General features: G+C 33.0%; 1 protein-coding gene across 1 annotated transcript in view; it reads left to right on the top strand.

Annotated features, from left to right (window-relative positions):
- Positions 1-15,472, top strand: part of Phip (pleckstrin homology domain interacting protein) — a 107,772-nt gene extending 92,300 nt beyond the window's left edge. Inside the window, exons 33-40 of the mRNA XM_063226930.1 lie at positions 2,305-2,374; positions 2,683-2,733; positions 3,211-3,360; positions 5,589-5,741; positions 6,542-6,705; positions 7,155-7,420; positions 8,131-8,331; positions 10,179-15,472. Of these exons, the coding sequence (XP_063083000.1) occupies positions 2,305-2,374; positions 2,683-2,733; positions 3,211-3,360; positions 5,589-5,741; positions 6,542-6,705; positions 7,155-7,420; positions 8,131-8,331; positions 10,179-10,819 (1,696 nt within the window). The 3' untranslated portion in view covers positions 10,820-15,472. The remainder of the gene's footprint in view (positions 1-2,304; positions 2,375-2,682; positions 2,734-3,210; positions 3,361-5,588; positions 5,742-6,541; positions 6,706-7,154; positions 7,421-8,130; positions 8,332-10,178) is intronic.
- The last annotated feature ends 4,083 nt before the right edge of the window (positions 15,473-19,555 follow it).

Here is a 19,555-nt window from a genome sequence, read left to right as displayed (position 1 = left end):
TCATTTCCTCATTCTCTGATCCCATGTCAGGAATGATTACTAAAGTTTAAGACCAAAGCACCTTTCCTTTATCTTGTAGATTTTATGTAGCCATAGAATTATTTGAATATTTCCTTTCCTTTTCCTTTTTCCTTTCCTTTCCCTTTTCTGTTCCTTTCTGTTCCTTTCCTTGCCTCTGCTACCCTTGTTCCCCTTTCTTTTTCAATAATTTCCTCCTATTGCACAATACCTATTACACATTTTGGGCCTTATATACACTTTCACTTTCTCACACCAGAGTTGACAATGTGAAATTTAAACACGTGTATCCAGTTTATTTCACTCAATAGTATGGTCTCAAGGTACAACCATTTACCTAGAAAAGTCTTGTTTATCTTTTTATGGCTGAGTAGTACTCCATTGTATAAAATCCACGTCTTTTTCATCCAGTCATTGGTTGGTGGATAAACTGCTCATGTGAACTTGGATGTGTATACAGATGAGTATGATTATTATATGTATTTAAATTGTACCAGTAAACTTAAATTTTAAAAAATACATTAAAAACATAGTTTTTAGGAAATCAAAAGAATAACAGCTTACTCAATCTTCTAGTTTATTCTCTATGAAATCTTAGTTTCCAAATAGTTAAATGGGTTAACAGTGTACTGCCCTTTGTCTTTCCTCATGGAGGTTAAGAGTTACACATGAATTATCCTCATAAACCTCTTCTGCCCTTAATTTTTAAGTGTGAGAAATGTGTGTGTGTGTACATCTGTTTTTTAGATATTTGAATCTGTCGAATCACACTATAAAATACTCATTTCAGTAAAACAGATGAAAATTTTTTATATTTGGAGTAGTATACATAAGTCCATTTCTTTCAAATAAGTATTTTGAAGTACTTATGAAGTGCAGATTCTTAAAGAGTTTATATTACATATTTCTAAAAATAAATCTCCAGGACTACTTAAATGCATGTTTTTCAAGGTGAGATGTACATAGTTTGAAATTTATATCATTGTACTTTTTGTAGTTACTTGGCAAAATTTCAGACAGTAGATACAAAATGATAAATATTTGCAAATAGAGAACTGTTTTTAACCTTTTTAGTACAATTTCATGGGATGGGTAAACATGAAGCTACTACAATGTAAAGAAAACTGATAACTAGAGAATTGAAGGTTTAGGTGGGGATAGTCACATGTCACAATGGAGATTTGGTTGCAAGAAAGAAGTATGTTAAGATGGATACTGATGGATTCAGGAGAAATTAGGTGAAAAGAAAGCCATTCTAGTCATAAGGAGTCATGTGAAGTAGAAAAATAGTTATTTAGTACCTTGCAGTTTAAATTGGTGAATTAGAAAATGTGTGAGTATAAATCCTAGGAATATAGTACTCTAAATTTGAGATCTGGTAATGGAGGGTTTTGAGTAAGACACTCGACTTTTAAAATACGATCTCTAGGAATGAAGGGATATTAAAAGTGTTATAGCCTGAAAGTAATATGTTGTGCACTATGTCTTAAAAATACTAATTTGGGTTGGGGATTTAGCTCAGTGGCATAAGCTCCTGCCTGGCAAGCACGAGGTCAAATTCAATCCCTGGTACAAAACAAACAAACAAACAAACCAATTTTGACTGAAATATCTAATATGAGTATAGAGCGGAGACAAAAGGCATAAATGGTAGATTGGCTGTTTATAGCTGACAAGGTAAAAAAGTGATGAGGCATAATTTATGGAAATGGGAAACATAGATGTCAAGAGATTTTAGAGGATAGAACTCAAAGAGTGACCACTAACTGGGTTTTAAGAAGAAATCAAGAGATAAAATACTGAAAATTTACCAAGTACTATGAAGACTATGTACTATTTAAAGAAAAAAGTGAGAGAGTAAGGAGAGACAGTAAAAGTTAGAGCTACAATTTTAGGTGACGATTTTGAGAGAAAATGACTAAGGACAAAATATTATGGAATTGCATTTAAGAATGAAAAGAAAGACTTGCAGTGTAGGTATAATAGCTTTACCTTAAGGATGAAGGAGTAAAAAGAAGACATCCCAGGTATAATAGCATTGACTGAGCAATGCTTGGGGAGGTTAAGCTTGAGTTCAGTGTAACAAAATAGACCGGAGTGACGGGTCTCTTTATTCTACAGTATGCCTGAAGGGAGGAGCAGAACAAGGTAAAGATGTATACCTAAACAACAAATTGAGAAAATCTTTCACTTTTATCTTAAAATTTAGTTTTAGGAGTAGATTTTAAAGGCAACAAATCACATGGCTTTGGTCTTACTATGTTTTACCATTTAATTTTTATTTAGAGATCAGACTTGTTATAACATAATTCCACTTTACAATTCAATGAAGAAGAAAGTATTGTCTGACTCCGAGGTATGTAATGTTTCACTATGATTACTATATTGGCATTATGTTGTGTGTAAAATTTACATACTAGTTTTTAGATAAAAGCTCTTAACATAATTTTTCACTCAGTAAAATACCTTACTTTTTTTATAAAACAGTGTTCAGAATTTTCTTAATAAACACAAAAAATTCTTTCAAACAAGGGGAGACTTTTTAACTAGCAGGTGAAGAACTTCAGTATATATGTGTATTGTGTATATTATGGGTTTAAATATAATGTTGAGTGTAATGAGATATAGAATGTCTTGTAAGTTGGATATATTCTTTCCTCAAAGGAAGAAGAGAAGGATGCTGATGTACCAGGAACTTCTACCCGAAAAAGGAAGGTAATACGGATTTTGCATGTGCCAGAGGTATTTTGTATGAATCAAGATATATTAAGAGCTTGTTTTAAAAAACCACTCAGTGATTTTAAAGGCAGACTGTTACTTTCAAATGGGTTTGAATCATAAAATGCATGTTTTTCAGAAGCACATGAATATTTCTTTTATTCAAATGACTGTGTTACTGCTTGAATATCCCTAATCTGAAAATATATACTAAAAATTTTTTAAGCACTGACTTTCAAAAATCTTTGGATTTTAGAGTGTCTATTTGCAGATTTTCGAATTAAGTAATATTTAGCCAGTAAAGTGTAGGCAAATACTGAAAATTGAGTTGGGGGGACGGGGAGGCACACACTTCAAAATACTTCTGGTCATAAGTATTTAAGGAGTATTGAACTTGTACCAAGACTGCAGTAAAATTATAATTTGTATTATGTATGTGCTGTTTTATTACTATATTTAAACATTTTATTTCAGGATCATCAACCTAGAAGGAGATTACGTAACAGAGCTCAGTCTTATGATATTCAAGCATGGAAGAAACAATGTCAAGAATTGTTAAATCTCATATTTCAGTGTGAAGATTCAGAGCCTTTCCGCCAGCCGGTAGATCTCCTTGAATATCCAGTAGGTGTTTTTCAAAATAATTTCCTTACCTGTTAGTTTACTACTTTGCGGGTGGTGATGGTAGATATAGAATCAAACTTGGCACTCAACTCTTGCCAAGTAGGCACTGTGCCACAGAACTATATCCCTAGACCTGCTGCCCCCCCCACACTATATTTCATTTTCATTGTTTTATACATGTTCTCACTATCTGTTTGGTTATGTAGTTAATCTAAGCTGAATAGTATATTAAAATGCCAAAAAACCTGAATTAAGTATTCAAAGAATTAAGTATTATAGCTCTACTCTTTAACAGTTTTGTGATTTTGAGCTGCTCACTTTGTTTTCCCATGTTGATATAGTTTTCTACACACACAGACGCACACACAGTTATCTAGAAAACAGTAATACCTACTGCTTTACAGAATTGTGGAGATGTGCATATATAAATAATAGTTTTGGGGGCTGGAGATTTAGCTCAGCGGCATAAGCACCTGCCTTTCAAGCAGGCAGTCATGAGTTCGATCCCCAGTACCGATTAAAAATAATAATAATAATAATAGTTTTAAATGATGGTCTACTGTATACAAATGTAAGGTGGCATTACGTGTATTTATGGAATGCATTGTAAAAAGTTTAATAGACATCCAAATAACATTCTTGGTTTCAAATGAAAATTTAAAAAGGATATAACCTAGACGTGATACCCTCTGACTTCAATATCTGTTTTTCTAACTTGATGAAAATACAGAAGTATCAGGAGTTGGTAAGTATTATAAAATGTCATTTAAAAAATGGAAATGTAGAATTAAATGTGTAAAAGAAATATTTAATGCTAGATCTGAAGAAATTGCATAGAGTTTGGTTACACAAAGAAATAAAGAAATGAAAAGTCTAAAAGATTGATAATGGTGGGTAGAATGAGCCTATTAAAATTATATGTAACAAATTTCAGTGGGAGAATACATAGAACAGAGCTGTTCTATGTACAGAGTTCTGTGTACTGATGACTGACAGTTTTCTTGATTTTTTTTAAAAATTTTTTTATTTTAAAGAGATTAAGACAAAACAGGACATAGCAAAGCAGATCAGAACAATGTAAGCAACACAGTACTTCACAAGACAACCCGTAATTAACAGTAACTACCATAATATCTCTTTCTTTGAAATAGTTGAGTATAACTTCATACACAATAGTATCAAACATAACAAAAAGTATAAAACCATTCAAGAGAATGAAAGTATTACAGGGCATGCAGAACCAAAACAGAGAATGCACAATGGCTACTATATTATCTCATTTTCCATAGAAAATTTGTTTATACTGTCACACATAATAAAATCCACTAAGATACAATATGATAGAACCAGTGGAAACAGAAGAACAAAAGCATGGTAGGACTTCAGAGTAAGATGATATTAAATCTGCACTAGCTATTGTAATGTCTTGTTTTCTTCAAAATAGCTGTTCATACCAGCACAGATCATAAAAGCAAACAAACCAAGATAAAACCATTCCAACTAATGAATGCAAACATTATAAGCAGTGTAATGGGGAATCTTTCCCTAGAATAGTAGAAGTTTAAAATTTCAAAGACAAATGATAGTGAAATAGAAAAAAATGGAAGCGACTTAGAATTGTGGTCCAACGCATTCATTTTACTAATGTTGAATTTGGTTTCAGTTCTTGAAGATGTACAGCTATTTACTGACAAGACCAAGACAAAAATCTACATCCCTTTCCAGAGTACTATAGTTAAACATAATATTCTTGGGAAATAAATTTCTGTAAAGAAAATAACTTAATTTTTCTAACTTACAAAAATACGTTTAAGGATGCAATCACCTCTTCTATATTCAGATAATGTGGACAGTGTTTAGCAAATAGTAAGAACCTACCCTTCCTGCAAACAAGGTGACGAGAGAGACCTTAAGCAATTTACTGTCCAGCTTAAGTGAAGTTTGACGAACTTGTGACAGCTATATGTGATCCTTGATCACTGCAAATTGAAATTAATAAAACTTAAGCCCCCACATAAATAGGATGTTACCATACTTGCTTGCCTTTATTTCCTCATATTATAGAACTGTGTTTCAATGAGTCAGTAGCCTTTCGAATTTATACATAGTATAAAGTTTTGGGCTTTTTGTGTTTTACAAGAGTTTATTAATAGTCCTAGAACTTGCCCTTTGTGAATCTGGTGCTGAGAATTAGTAATAATAATGCCACTTGTTTTCCTCCCCTCTAGGACTACAGAGACATTATTGACACACCAATGGATTTTGCTACTGTTAGAGAAACTTTAGAGGCTGGAAATTATGAATCACCGATGGAGTTATGTAAAGATGTCAGACTTATTTTTAGTAATTCCAAAGCATATACACCAAGCAAAAGATCAAGGGTATATAATTAGCTTTCTTTCATGCTAAATTGCCACATGTTGTTTATTGAAAATCTAGAGTAAAGTTAACTTTCTAATTAATGTCCTGCTACCCCTTCTCAGTTTCATCTATGAAATATTACTGCTGTCTTTTTTTTTTTTTTTTTGTCTTTTTTCATTTTTATCGGTACCAGGGATCGAACTCACGACCGCCTGCTTGTAAGGCAGGTGCTTATGCCGCTGAGCTAAATCCCCAGCCCCAACTGCTGTCATTCTTTGATGTTTAGGAGTATTTACTTTTCTTGAAGTACTGTGATTCAACAGATACTATGTACAAACTGTCTTTGTACACATGTGTGCCTAAAGTTTTAGCCATTTTGTACATTAATAAATGGGGGAAATTTGTGATGTTCAGAAATACGTAAAAATATAAATAAGTAGTTACTTCTCTTTGGTTAAACACAGTATTACAAGGGTGTGATGTATGCCAGTGAAAAAATAGGTAGTAATCTCTGGAGGCAAACCTTCAGAGATAGTTTCCATAAAATAGAATTATAGCAAGGAGTTTGGTCTACCTGAGCCATCTGAATTCAAAGTAAAACTTCATTCTTTTAAAAATTTGAAAATTTGAAGGATATCTAATCTAAACTCAAATTGTAAAAAATGTTTTAGTTCTTGTCAGAAGAGATTGCGAAGAAAGAATATCAAAAGCCATGTTTAAATTCTCCAAACATTTTTTTTAGAAAAATAAATTTCAATATTCGCTGAGTAGGCATTTCATTGAAGACTATATCACAGTTTGGTGTGTTTTCCTTCCATAGATTTACAGCATGAGTTTGCGCCTGTCTGCTTTCTTTGAGGAACACATTAGTTCAGTTTTATCAGATTATAAGTCTGCTCTTCGTTTTCATAAGAGAAATACCTTAACCAAAAGGAGGAAGAAAAGAAACAGAAGCAGCTCTATGTCCAGTAGTGCTACATCTAGGTATGTAATTCTTTTTATTTATATAACAGCTATATAACTTTATCCATCTAAGTGATAGAATTTGGTGTTTTTTAATACTTCCTTTACTATTCCCTATATTGCAGAATGATATATTTGACTTGCAAGTTCCTATGATGTGGAGGATTTTTAATCTTTTAAACTAAAGCTTTACTAGTGTAAGTGCTTAAATTCAAACTGCTAAATCTACAAAATAAAAACATTTTTAGGGTAGTGATGGCATCATGCTTTCTGTCATATAACTATAGCATTTATGGCAATCCTTCACTAAATAATTCACTTTTCAAAGGCTCACAACCATATGAAAATCCACCAAAAATCTCATATTTTAACATACTTCATAATAGAAATATTGAATACGGCAGTATTATTAAATTGTTGTAATTACTTAAGACGTGTAAGAATGACCAACACTGTGATCTTACTTACAGCCCTGAAAGGAAAAAAAGGATCATAAAACCCCAGCTGAAGTCAGAAATCTCTACCTCTTCACTCTCCACACCTACACGATCAGTACCACCAAGGCATAATGCTGCTCAGATAAATGGTAAAACAGAATCTAGTTCTGTGGTTCGAACCAGAAGCAACCGGGTGATTGTAGATCCCGTTGTCACTACTGAGCAACCATCTACTTCATCAGCCGCAGCAAAGACTTTTATTTCAAAAGCTAATATATCTGCAATGCCAGGGAAAACAAGTAAGACTTACAGTTTCTCAATTGAAGTATGTTTGGTGGGTGGTAGTTGTTGCTGCTGCTTTTTAGGTTTTCACTTTGCCGTAAGTTTCAGTCGTTTTCTGCCCTGTCTGTCTGTCTGTCTGTCTGTCTGTCTTCCTTCCTTCCTTCCTTCCTTCCTTCCTTTCTCTTTCTTTCTTCCTTCGTTCCTTCCTTCCTTCCTTCCTTCCTTCCTTCCTTTCTTTCTTTTTTTTCTTTCCTTCTCTCCTTCCTTCCTTTCTTCTTTTCCTTCCTTCCTGTTTTAGATTAGAAAATTCAAATGTAGGAACGGAATGATACTTTAAAAATATCAAACTGAATTTATCGTAGTTTCTCAACTTGCTAGTAGTTTGCCAAGGCTTAACTTTCATAATCTTGAACTAATTCAGTAGCTTGTGAAAGTGCTGCAGTTGTTAGAGTCTCTAGTTGGGTTTGTCATTTTTTTCTTACTAAAAAGTGTATTCTGAGCTGCAGGTACAGCGCACTGGTAAGAGTATTTACCAGTGCTTCATGTGCATGAAGTTCATTCACCAACACTTTAAAAAAGGAAAGTACATTTCTAGAGAAAGCTTTAAGCATCCCATAGGTTTTGTCTTCTTGGCTACTTCAAGCAGTTCAGGTTAGAAGCAATATTATACTACTTCTGTTTAGATTCAGCAGGTCTCAGCTTTTAATCTTTTGTGTATGTGTTTTAGTACTAGAGAATTCTGTGAAACATTCCAAAGCTTTGAATACTCTTTCAAGTCCTGGTCAGTCCACTTTTACTCATGGCGCTAAAAATAATTCTGCAAAAGAAAATATGGAAAAGGAGAAGCCAGTTAAACGTAAAATGAAGTCACCTGTACTCTCAAAGGCATCCACTTTGTCAAAGTCATCAGCTGTCATTGAACAACAAGGTAAAATGCTATTGGTATTCATGATGCAGCATTTTTATTATAAATGTTACTTTTGTTGGAGTTAGCATTTGTCTCCCCTTTTTGGTTGTATATTTAAAAGTCACACAGTCTGTATTAATTGACAAATGTAATGAAATCCTTTTAGTTTGCAGTTTTGTAGCAATAGTAGACTATTGTTACTAAATTTAAAGAAACAAGGAGAGCTTGCTATATAGAAATAGAATGTTTTTACAGATAGAGGCTTTTAATGTTATAGTTTAGTTTTTGAGTTGTTACAACACCTTAATAAACACATCTTTAAAGTTTAAATAAAATTTGATTCAGTTAGCCTAGAGTAGCATTTTCAAATTGTTTCTTTCAAATTGTTGTTAGGCCAGAAAATATAATGCATTAAATGATAATACATCAGAGTTATCTGTAGTTAGGATTCAGTTTTAGTCTGCAACTTCTGGTTCCTTACAATTACCTCCCAAGAGTTCTTTCAAATGCAGAGTTTTTTAGAAAGTCTGTTACATATGAAACATGAGGAGAATCACCAGTAAAATCTATCAGACAGAATGTTGTGTGGCTTCAGGGCCAGAGACAGTCCAATAATAAACATTTTTGTATCATGACTTCCAAAATATGTCTGAAGCATTTCCTAACATTAATAGCATTAATCTAATGTATTTGCTGAAATGTTGTTTCAGCTATTGTCATTGACATGTATCCAGCTACATGAGCTTAAAATTGAAGAGTCCTACCCTTCTGTTTAGTGCCCAGATCTGTTCAGTAGTCTCACTCCTGTAATACCTGTTAAATCTGGGGATGGGGGAGTAATTGGGACTCGAACTCAGGACCTTGAGCTATACCCCCAGTCCTTAAGTCTAATTTTACTTTCATGGCCTTAACTCCGATGACATCATTTCTTGCTTGGACTATTTTCTTAGTTCCTTGACTGATTTTTTTTTGTTTGTTTGTTTAACATCTCAGCTCTAGTTCACGTTATCCATTGAAGCCCAATTGGTATTTCTGATCATTTCTCTGTAGTGTATTTGTATATCTGTGCACAGACATACTTACAAAATTAAAATCCTTCTTTCCTCAAGAGAATCCTTTACGGAATCTGATTTTAATTTTTAGTTTTAAGTTTTAGTTTGCTTATTAAACAAGATTCTTCCTTACTTCATTCTTTTCTAGAATCCCAGATTTCCTTATCTTCTCTCTTCCTTTTTTATTCCATCTGAAATCCCTAGATGTCTTGTCCTGCCCTTCTTTCTTTGGAATGTCTTTTTCTTCCTAGTTTAATACTATCTTGTTACCTTTCAACTTTTGAAATACCATCTTTTGATATAAATTATTTGATACTGTTTACTCTTGTCTCATATTGTAGAAGTTACCACATTCAAAAGAATATCAAGTAAGAGTTAGAATTACTTTGTCTTCATTATCTTATTCTTTCTTACATTGATCAGATTATTAGAAGAAAGCAAAAGGTAATGTGCTTATTTATACAAATTTATGAATCAAATAAATTTGACATTAAGATTATTTTCCATAAATGAACGACTACAGAAAAATTTTTAATGAGTTAAACAAAATACAATGCAAATGAACATTTTGTTTGATTTAGCAATGCAAACAAACATTGTTTTGTGTAGTTCAAACAAAACATGCATTGGTATATAGGAGAAAGATAACTTTGTTAATCTCAGCTATCTTTCTCTGTTGACCTTTGGTCAGTTCTTTTTCTTACTTCAGTAAAAAATTTGAATTATGTCATTACATATACTAGTAGCCCTGTACTGATTAGATTAAGGGTGAAACAAAAAAATTCTGCATAGTAAATGTTATTTTTTCTATTTTAGGAGATTATAAGAACAATGCTCTTATACCTGGAACCATTCAAGTAAATGGCCATGGAGGACAGCCATCAAAACTTGTAAAGAGGGGGCCTGGAAGGAAACCCAAGGGAGATATGAATACCCATAGCAGTGAAGTGACACACAAGAAAAGGGGAAGAAAGCCTAAAAAACTACAGTATGCAAAGTCAGAAAACACAGAGCAGAATAACTTGCATCCCAGCAGAGATGAAGTGGTTCCTTCTTCAACATGCAATTTTCTGCCTGAAACAAATATTGTTAAGGAGGATTTGCTACAGAAAAAGAATCGGGGAGGAAGAAAACCCAAAAGGAAGATAAAAACACAAAAACTGGATTCAGATCTCTTAGTTCCTGCCAATGTTAAAGTACTAAGGAGAAGTAACCGTAAAAAGACAGATGATCCTATTATAGATGAGGAAGAAGAGTTTGAAGCACTCAAAGGCTCTGAAACTCACATGAGAACTCGAAACCAAGGCCGAAGGACAGCTTTCTATAATGAGGATGACTCTGAAGAGGAGCAAAGGCAGTTGTTGTTTGAAGACACTTCTTTAACTTTTGGAACCTCTAGTAGAGGACGAGTCCGAAAGTTGACTGAAAAAGCAAAAGCTAATTTAATTGGTTGGTAACTTGAACCAAAATATTTACTTCAAAAATCTATAAAGCAGGTACAGTTAAGGAATAAGTAGAACTAAGGCTTCTACTTCCTTGCTGCTATGATGGATTAGGGAATGTTATGATTTGACTTGCAAAAAGAAAAAAACTTAGAAGACACTTCACTTCTTTAAATGAATATATATAAATATATACATATATATTTTAAATGTTTGCTATTTATTGCCCTTAGATAGGTTATGCATTTCCACATTTCATTCAGTGTTTGAAAGAAAAGAAATTGAGGACCTATTGAATTCCTGATTTATTGATGGAAGAGACAGTTCTGCTACACTGTTAAGGAGCATAGTATTCCTAGTAATAGAGCATTTCACGTTACAAAGAATTATTTTTGACCAAGCAAGGTACAATTTTATTAATACAGAAGTCATGCCCTTAGGAAGACATGTTACACAGAGTAGCAGTAAATTAAGAAATGTGTTTCCTCTAAAGGTAAATAGAAAATTCTCACCATTTATTATCCTAAAAATTTTTAGTTATAGAACGCTCATCTATGAAGTTACCTAGAAAATAATTTTGCTTTATTCCATTTCTGCCAAACGAGAAAATATACTGATGAAAAGCAAACATATCCACATTGGAAAACATTTGACTGTCTAATTTTTCAGACCTTGATTCTTATATCAATCACTCAATCTCTGTTTATTGTGCCAAAGACTGAAAATCAGTGCAGTGGAAAGCCTGTTTTTAACTGTCAGGACAGCATACACTTTTCAATATTAGAAAGGCTATTTATTCTAAAGAGCAAGTTATTAAAGAGTTATGCTGAGATATATCTTTTTTTGGGGGTACTGAGTAGAAAATAATGCACTGGTGGGTCCTTTGACAGAGATGTCTTAGAAAAAATGTTTAAGTGGTTAAAGGATTCAAGGAAAATACAGGAAAAAAAGTATGAGATTTGATGTTTACTTGATCTGGATTGATGTCATTTCTAAACTTTAGACATATCTGATAGGCTTAAATGGCTTACAAAGAAATGTGTCTGTGTGTGTGTGTATATATTGATAAATGGGTATAATTAAATATATATACAAACACATACTTATATATACCCAGGTATAAATTCTTTTTTCAGGATTTTTTAGATAGTGGTAGAATAAAAATAATTTTAAAATGTCATACTTTATAGTTTTAATTTTAAGGGAAAGATTGGTTATTTTCAATTATTAAAGGTTAAAATAGGCCAAATCACTTTTTATGCAATCATGTTTTATACAGTGGTCTCATTGCACATTGTGTTTTTCTGCACTTTTTACCGTATCTTTTATCACGCTGGTATGTCAGTATACACCCTAAAGAAAACTCCATTTAATGATTGTGCCTTGTATTCTATTATTTTTTGCATCATTAGTAAAATTTAAGTTGTCTATTGTAAATGATAACTATATGACTTAGGAGAATGTATTGCTATATGTACTGCTATGGAAAAGGAAAGCAGTTATTTATTTGTTTATGGTACAGTTAGTTATACCTTAAAACCCAACATGAATACCATTTCTATTGTTTAAAAATTATTGTCCAATTTTTTTTAAGAAGTTTAAACAATGTAGTATTTTCTGAGGACTGATATGGTACAAAAATGTAACCAAAATTTTCAGATACTACATTTTTAAAAAGCAAGAATGGAGAAAATATGTATCAGCATGACTAATGTAGAAAAATAAAGTCTTTAATTGAACCATGACAAAATATATTACATAATTCTTTTCTTATTTCAGATAGGATAAATGTTAATGGTCATTTAACTGTCTTGAAGAAGAATGAAAAGTGATGCATTTGGGCTTTTTAGATCATTTGTAACTAAATTTGTACAGAAATCCTCCTGTGAAATTAAGTAAACCATTTTTCCAGATCTTGACTGAATTGCTGTGATTTTGCAGTTGAAAAAAATAATTTCAAATTTTTCAGGTTTTTTGTATATTTATTTTTTTCTAACAAATATATTTAACTATATAATTAAAATTCAGTAGTTAAACTTCATAATGCAGAAATGGATGGCTTGGTTGTATAGAAAAATGAGTCTCAGTTACACCATTATTGAAAATAATAGTGTGTATGTTTGAAATTTAAATCAAAATAATTAGTTGCTTTTGAAGGCAATCTATTCGAAATGTGTAATTTCCTGATGTTATCTGCATTGTGTTAGGAAAATAATAGACTAAAACCCATTTTTGTAAAAAAAAATGTATAGTTTTTAAGGTGTGTACAGAAGGAAGTACATACAGTCTTAAGGCAGAGAGCCTCTAGTGTGGTGTGTGGATTAGTTCCTTCCAACTCTGGAGCACGGAAAATGAGGATTTGCCAGCTTTCCTATCACACATAAATGTGTTATTTCTGTTCTGAAGACACTGTATATTTATGACCATATTTGGACATTTTCTGACACTGGTTTCTTAGTAAAGCAAAGTGACTTTGATCAGATTATTTGTATCTGAAACACTTAAAAATGTAGTAATACCAGATATATTTAGATTTTATATTTTTATAATTTAGCTTCTATATATTACAAAAGTTGAATCAAGAAATTTAATTCATCACCATGTTTTTGTTTTGTTTTACCGTTTTGCAAACTATCTTCTTTGAAACAATAACATCATGTATGTAAGGGCAGGGGAAATATTGGCACTTGTCTTAGGTGAGCAATAAAAAAAAACTCAAGTTTATTCAGAGTTTCAGAAATACTTGTTACTTGCATGGAATGTAGAAACACTTTACATGTTTCTGAAGTCCTCAACCCTAATGTTCTATCTTACCCCAACAAGCCCCAGATGAATCTTACAAGATTTAAACTTTGCCACTGGGTAGTTTAAATACACAGTCTGTTTTAACAGTCTTACAGCCTTTGGCAATAGATACCTAGGTTCTTAAAATTTTACCCTTTACAGTCTGCTCTTACAGTGTTGGACTGTGTTCTGTATATATTTATGATTTTAAGGTTTATTGTTTTGTTTCTAATGCACAGCTTCACTACAAAAAGATGGGGGGCATTACAAATTAAGTTTGTGAGCTTTATTAGATTTCAGATTACATGGGATTGACTATCATTTGGAAGTGAATTAAATAAGACAGTAGAGAAAAAATCTTCATGTACCATCTAGAACTGTCCCTTGACTGGAGTATACTAGATTAATCAAATATTTGAACAGATCTATTGAGAGACCATTTTGGGTGATGTTATCAGCATTTACATGTCATAAAATGATTGTTACAAATCAGTCCCTGTACTTAGCAGTGTTTAATTTTGACATTCCATTTTATGCACACATAGCTGCCTGTATATTTTTCAGATGTAATTGGAAGCAGTTTTGATTTTCTGTTTTCTATATAAAGAAAACAACTTTATTCTGAATGTTTTGGTTCACCTGAAATTTGTTTGAGTAAGTTGACAGGACCAAGATAGATGAGTGATTAAAAGGGCTATCTGTGTATACCTTGTATGGAGGAGGTACATGTTTAAAAGTCATAATAGGGGAATTAACTTTTATTTTCTGTGGTTTACTCTCTAACTTCTCTAGACAATATTTCTAAACAAGTTGAGCAGTGGTTTTTTTGATTATATGTAGGTAAGATTTTGCCTAACTATTAATATTGGGAAAGTATGTTTATTTACATTGTTACACTTCCCCTTAGCACCTCAATTTCTGAATGATTTGATCTAAAATTAATATACACTTACTAAGAAACTTGGTTAATTGTAATTAGCAAAGCACTCCAAATGAAGTCATTTTGAACTGTGCAGCACCCATGAGGAGGTGGCTGAGTCAGTGCTGAAGTACTACTTTAGAGTGCTCCAATGATAAATCATGTACACACGGCAGTAAAAGTGACTAGAAAAGAAATCTGAGCTATATATAGCAATATATATTTTTAGTTATGATAGCTGTTTTTAAAACTTTCCTAATGCAGATAAGATAATCAGGAAATTAACCGTATATGGCACAAACCAAAAACAACAGTGTGTGGCTGAGTTTCTACATTGAAGGAGCTAACAAAATAGCTTGAAGATGGTATATGGTACACATACTGGTTACTTTTGAGTGTGTTGAATTTTCACAATGATACACTATTATAAAATGAGACAAAACAAAAGTTACATTTTTGGACCATATTAAAACTGCAAGAAGACAGGTCTTCTAAGAGATCTTTTAGAAAACTTAAATCCTGTCACAGGATATTTAGACGTGTAGAATGTAGCTCAATTTTTAAGTAACTGACCTAGAGGGTTGAAGTTGAAACTGACACATTTTCAAATTAAAATTGTTTATTTTGTACAGAAAATGTTAAACACAAGCAAATCTGTTGTATGTGATAACACAAGAGTTAAAAGCAAATTAATGACTTAGCTTTAAAAGTTTTTGATTTCTCCTTCCAGACCTGGAGTATCAAGTTATGAACAGCGGTCTCACACCACAATAGCAGTGCCCTTTCTTTTTGTACATACTGATTGGACCTTTCTTTACTGTTACGTGGACACTTTCTATGTTAGTTTTGATGCATAATTCTTTGGATCCTTTTATACAAACTAGAATGTATGTGTAAGAATTTCTGTCCCTGCAATGTAGTAACTATAAACTTATTTTTAAATAAATAGAAAACTTGTTTTTCTACGTTGTTTTGTAAAGGCTCATTTCTTTATTCACTTTTTAAAAAACACAAACACTTGATGTATAATTTCAACGGACAGTTCACCAAAGTAGTTGTGTGGCACAAGTCAGGTAAATACAAATTCATCAAGTTTTCATTGCCTGTCTTTTTATGGACACTCACACACACCTCCTCATGAGCTCGCAGGGTGGGGATGACTTTTTGAAAGGTGATTGGATTCTGAGCTGTTATTGGAGAGTTGCGTTAGGTGAAACCTAGTCAGATTACTGGTGGTGGCCTAGAAGGGTATGTATAGCTCCCTACCTTGTTTCTTTCACCTTTCCTGTTTGGCTGCCATATCAGCATCTTTTTCATGTAGTATGTTTTTTTTTTTTTGTTTTTTTTTTGTCTATTTCATTTTTATCAGTACCAGGGATCGAACTCACGACTGCCTGCTTGCAAGGCAGGCGCTTATGCCGCTGAACTAAATCCCCAGCCCCTGTAGTATGTATGTTTAAGCCTTCCAAAAATAGTCTGAAACTTCTAAAATTGAGTCAAGCCCCTTATTTGTTGGTATCAGTAAGTTCCAGCAATGATAGTGACAAGACGTTAACTATAAAAGAGATTTTCTAATGCCCTAATGTCAATTATAAAATTGAAGGTTAAAAATAACTCATATTTTCTAAAAAAGGTGTCTGCTTAGAACAATTCTATTGACTTCTTCATATGTGTAACTTAACATAGGTAGCTAGGTGATAAATACTTCATCGTTCAGATACTTTTGTGAAAGATAACACTTCAAAAGTTAGTGAAATTTCTGGGAAAAGTTAAATGGCAGATGAAAAATTTCTACTTGTTGAGTAGATGCACAGATACCAAGCTCTATAAAACCGTATTTTCCTAGATATTTGCTCAAATCAACATTATTTTTACTAAGGAATATCCCATTTTAGTTGAGTTCATACTACATAAAAATGTAAAACTAACATTCAAAATAAGCACATAGGGAATAGTAATTTCGTGCTATTAATACTCATTCCTCCCTGAAAACTTTTAAGTGGTTTTGTATAAAACATTTTTAAGTTGAAAGCAGATGAGAGTTCTCGAGTATCTTTGTGAAATGCACTCTTAATAATACTAGCATATACTTTGAACAACCAACCAAGAAAGATTCCGAATGCCCTGTTTTGACAACCAACTTTTTACTAGTTTTTGTTACAACTTTTATGATTTTTCCCCAGTATTTAAGAACAGTAAAATTAAAGAACTTTCAGTATATTACTTTGTAACTCTGCATTTGACACATTGATCATATAATGATTACTATTTGTTAGGAAAGAATGGTGGAAAGAACTTTTAAAAATGGTTGACTAGATTATCATTAAGATAGAACTTGATTCAGATAGCCTGTAATTTTTTCTCATTTGTGTATTGTCCCAGTAGTCAGAGGTCAACCTTGGATTTACTATTTAGTCCAGAAATACAATGTGCCATTTACTGTGGAGCTTCTAGGCAAGCTGTGACTTATGGCTATGATTTGATTGTAAGGTGTATATTGCTCTGTGAGTAGATGTGAAATATTCAGTAGAACAGTAGTCAAAGTCGTTATTTTCCAGGGACACTCTGGGAAATCACAAATTCAACTGTAGTGTAAAATATGCTGCACTTTTTTCTTGTCTTGGGTTTGTTTGAATAGTCAAAGACCTAAGTAAAAAGAAAAGAAAATTAATGCGATAGAGTCCACCTGAGTAAAGTATATAGAAGTCAAAAAGCAAGTCAGTCTCCCTTCTTTTCTCTCCTTAGGCTACATTCCTAGCCTGCAATTTATTCTTTTAACATCTAAATTCTAGATTTGTGCTGGTATAGTTCTTGCCAGTAAGGGTTTCACCAGTCTTCTGTGCCTGCCCCTTTCACACAGTTCTTGTGAATAAGAGCATCATCAAAGCACAGATGCTCTGCCAAATTTTTCTCTCACTATAACGTTTCTTTTCAATTCTAATTCTACTTAAAGATATTAAATGTGTGTATGTGTGTGTGTGTGTGCGTGCTTTCTAACATTCACACATAAAGATGAAACTGCTCCTGAATTTTTTTTTAACATGTCGCTCTAGGTGGCCTTGTGTATATACACTAGGAAGCCAAGACGCCTGGGAATGAAAATTAATTAACTCTGTTTCTCCTGCCTCAGCCTTCAAAGAGCTGGGAGTACAGGCATGTATTGCCCACCCACCCAGTATTATTTATATATTACCCTGAATAGTGTTTTTCTCTTGTCAGCTATTGTTGGTGTATCTCAGCTACCTATGTTAATTACACATTTTAATCCAGAGTAACCAGCTTGTTTCACGGAGAAAACAAACAGCAGATGTTCAATGATTATCCATTAATTAACTAAATTTGAATCCAAAGTTTTAAGTTACTAGGCAGTTACATTCATACTGACATACAAAGCATAATCACTGTTGTAAAATATTTGTCAAAATTATTTATTTGAACACAATTTATGTTTCCACCTATCCCTCATGTAATGTAAGAGTTGTGAGAGTAATGTTAACTTATCTACCGAGGGCACCAGTGTAAGAAGTTTAGGAGTTTCCAAATAATCTTTTATTGAGAAATCAATTGCAAACTTCATTTTAAAAACGTTTAAATACTTCGGTTTTTTACTCTATTGTTAATACAGAAAAAAGATATATAGCCATCATTTTTATAATTATTGTAGAAATGAATGGATTTCACTGTGATATTCCCATATTTATATCATGTTCATCATATCTCTCACTCTTCTTTCATCTTTCCCCCTCTATCCCCCAACACCATGCCCAGTCCCTGAAACTTTTAATTTCTTTGCACCCCAGACCCTTCCCCATTTCTAGTGGATACTATTCCATCTGTACTTCTATAAGGTTATCATACTGCTTTCCAAAAGTAAGAATGTAGTAATTTTCTCTGTCTGGTTTATTTCACTCAATGTAAAGATCTCCAAGTCTGTCCATTTTTCTGCAAATTACAGAATTTCGTTCTTAGGTAGTATTCCATTGTGTAAATGTACATTTTTTCATTCACTGATGTGCATCTGGATTGATTTTATAATGTGTCTGTTGTGAACAGTGTTGCGGTAAGCATTGGAGCTCAGGTACATTTTAGGTATAATGATCTTATTATGCTCCCAGTAGTACAATTTCTGGGTCATATGATAGTTCTAGTTTTAATTTTTGAGGAATTTCCGTACTATTTCCATAACAACCATATTAATTTTCATTCCCATTAAAAGTGTTTGAGTCCCCTTTTATCCATGTCCTGGCCAGCATTTGTTTAGTTAGTTAGTTTTATTGGTGCTGGGAATTGAACCCAGGTGTCCTCTACCACTTAGCTACACCTCGAGTCCTTTTTAAAAAAATTCTTTGAGATAGAGTCTCACTAAATTACCCAGTTTCTTCTCAAATCTACAATCCTCCCTCAGTTTCCTGAGTAGCTGGAATTACAGGTGTCTACAGTTGTACCTGGCTATTTCTTATCTCTTTTAGAGTAACTATTCTAAGTGGGGTGAGATGAAAGCTCACTGAAATTTTGATTTGCATTTCTCTGATTAGTGAAATTTAACATTTTTCCACATACCTGTTGGCCATTTTTTTGTCTTTCTGAGACATATTATGGTTTAGATATAAAATGTCTCCCAAAGTCTCTGATCAGAGATGGGTCTTTCAGAAGGCAATTGGGTAATAAGAGTGCTTAATTCATCAATGCATCAGTGTGCTGTGGGACCCAGCTGCAAGAAGTAGGTCACGGGGTCGGTGGCTTTGAAGGGTAGACAGGAGTCAAGCAGCTTTCCTCCACGTGCCTTTCTACCATGCTTCTGCCCTTGGAACCAGCCAACCATGGGAGGAAATTTCTGATACCATCAGCCAAAATAAGTATTTCCTCCTTTCAAATTGTTTTTCTTACATGTTTGGTTACAGTGGCAGAAAGCTGATCAATGTAAGTGTCTCTGTAGTTATTTTTATCCCACTTTTCAAGTAGGTTGATTTTTGCTGTTCAGGACTTTTTCGTTCCTTATACATTCTGAGTGAGTGTCAATTCCTTGCTGAATGTACTATTTGCAAATA

Source organism: Cavia porcellus, unplaced genomic scaffold (assembly GCF_034190915.1).
Source record: "Cavia porcellus strain 051 isolate PalLab524CR breed Dunkin Hartley unplaced genomic scaffold, mCavPor4.1 scaffold_16, whole genome shotgun sequence".
In the NCBI taxonomy this organism is placed as follows: Eukaryota; Metazoa; Chordata; class Mammalia; order Rodentia; family Caviidae; genus Cavia; species Cavia porcellus.
The sequence above is the reverse complement of the archived record's forward strand: the minus strand, read 5'-3'. Positions and strand labels throughout refer to the sequence as shown.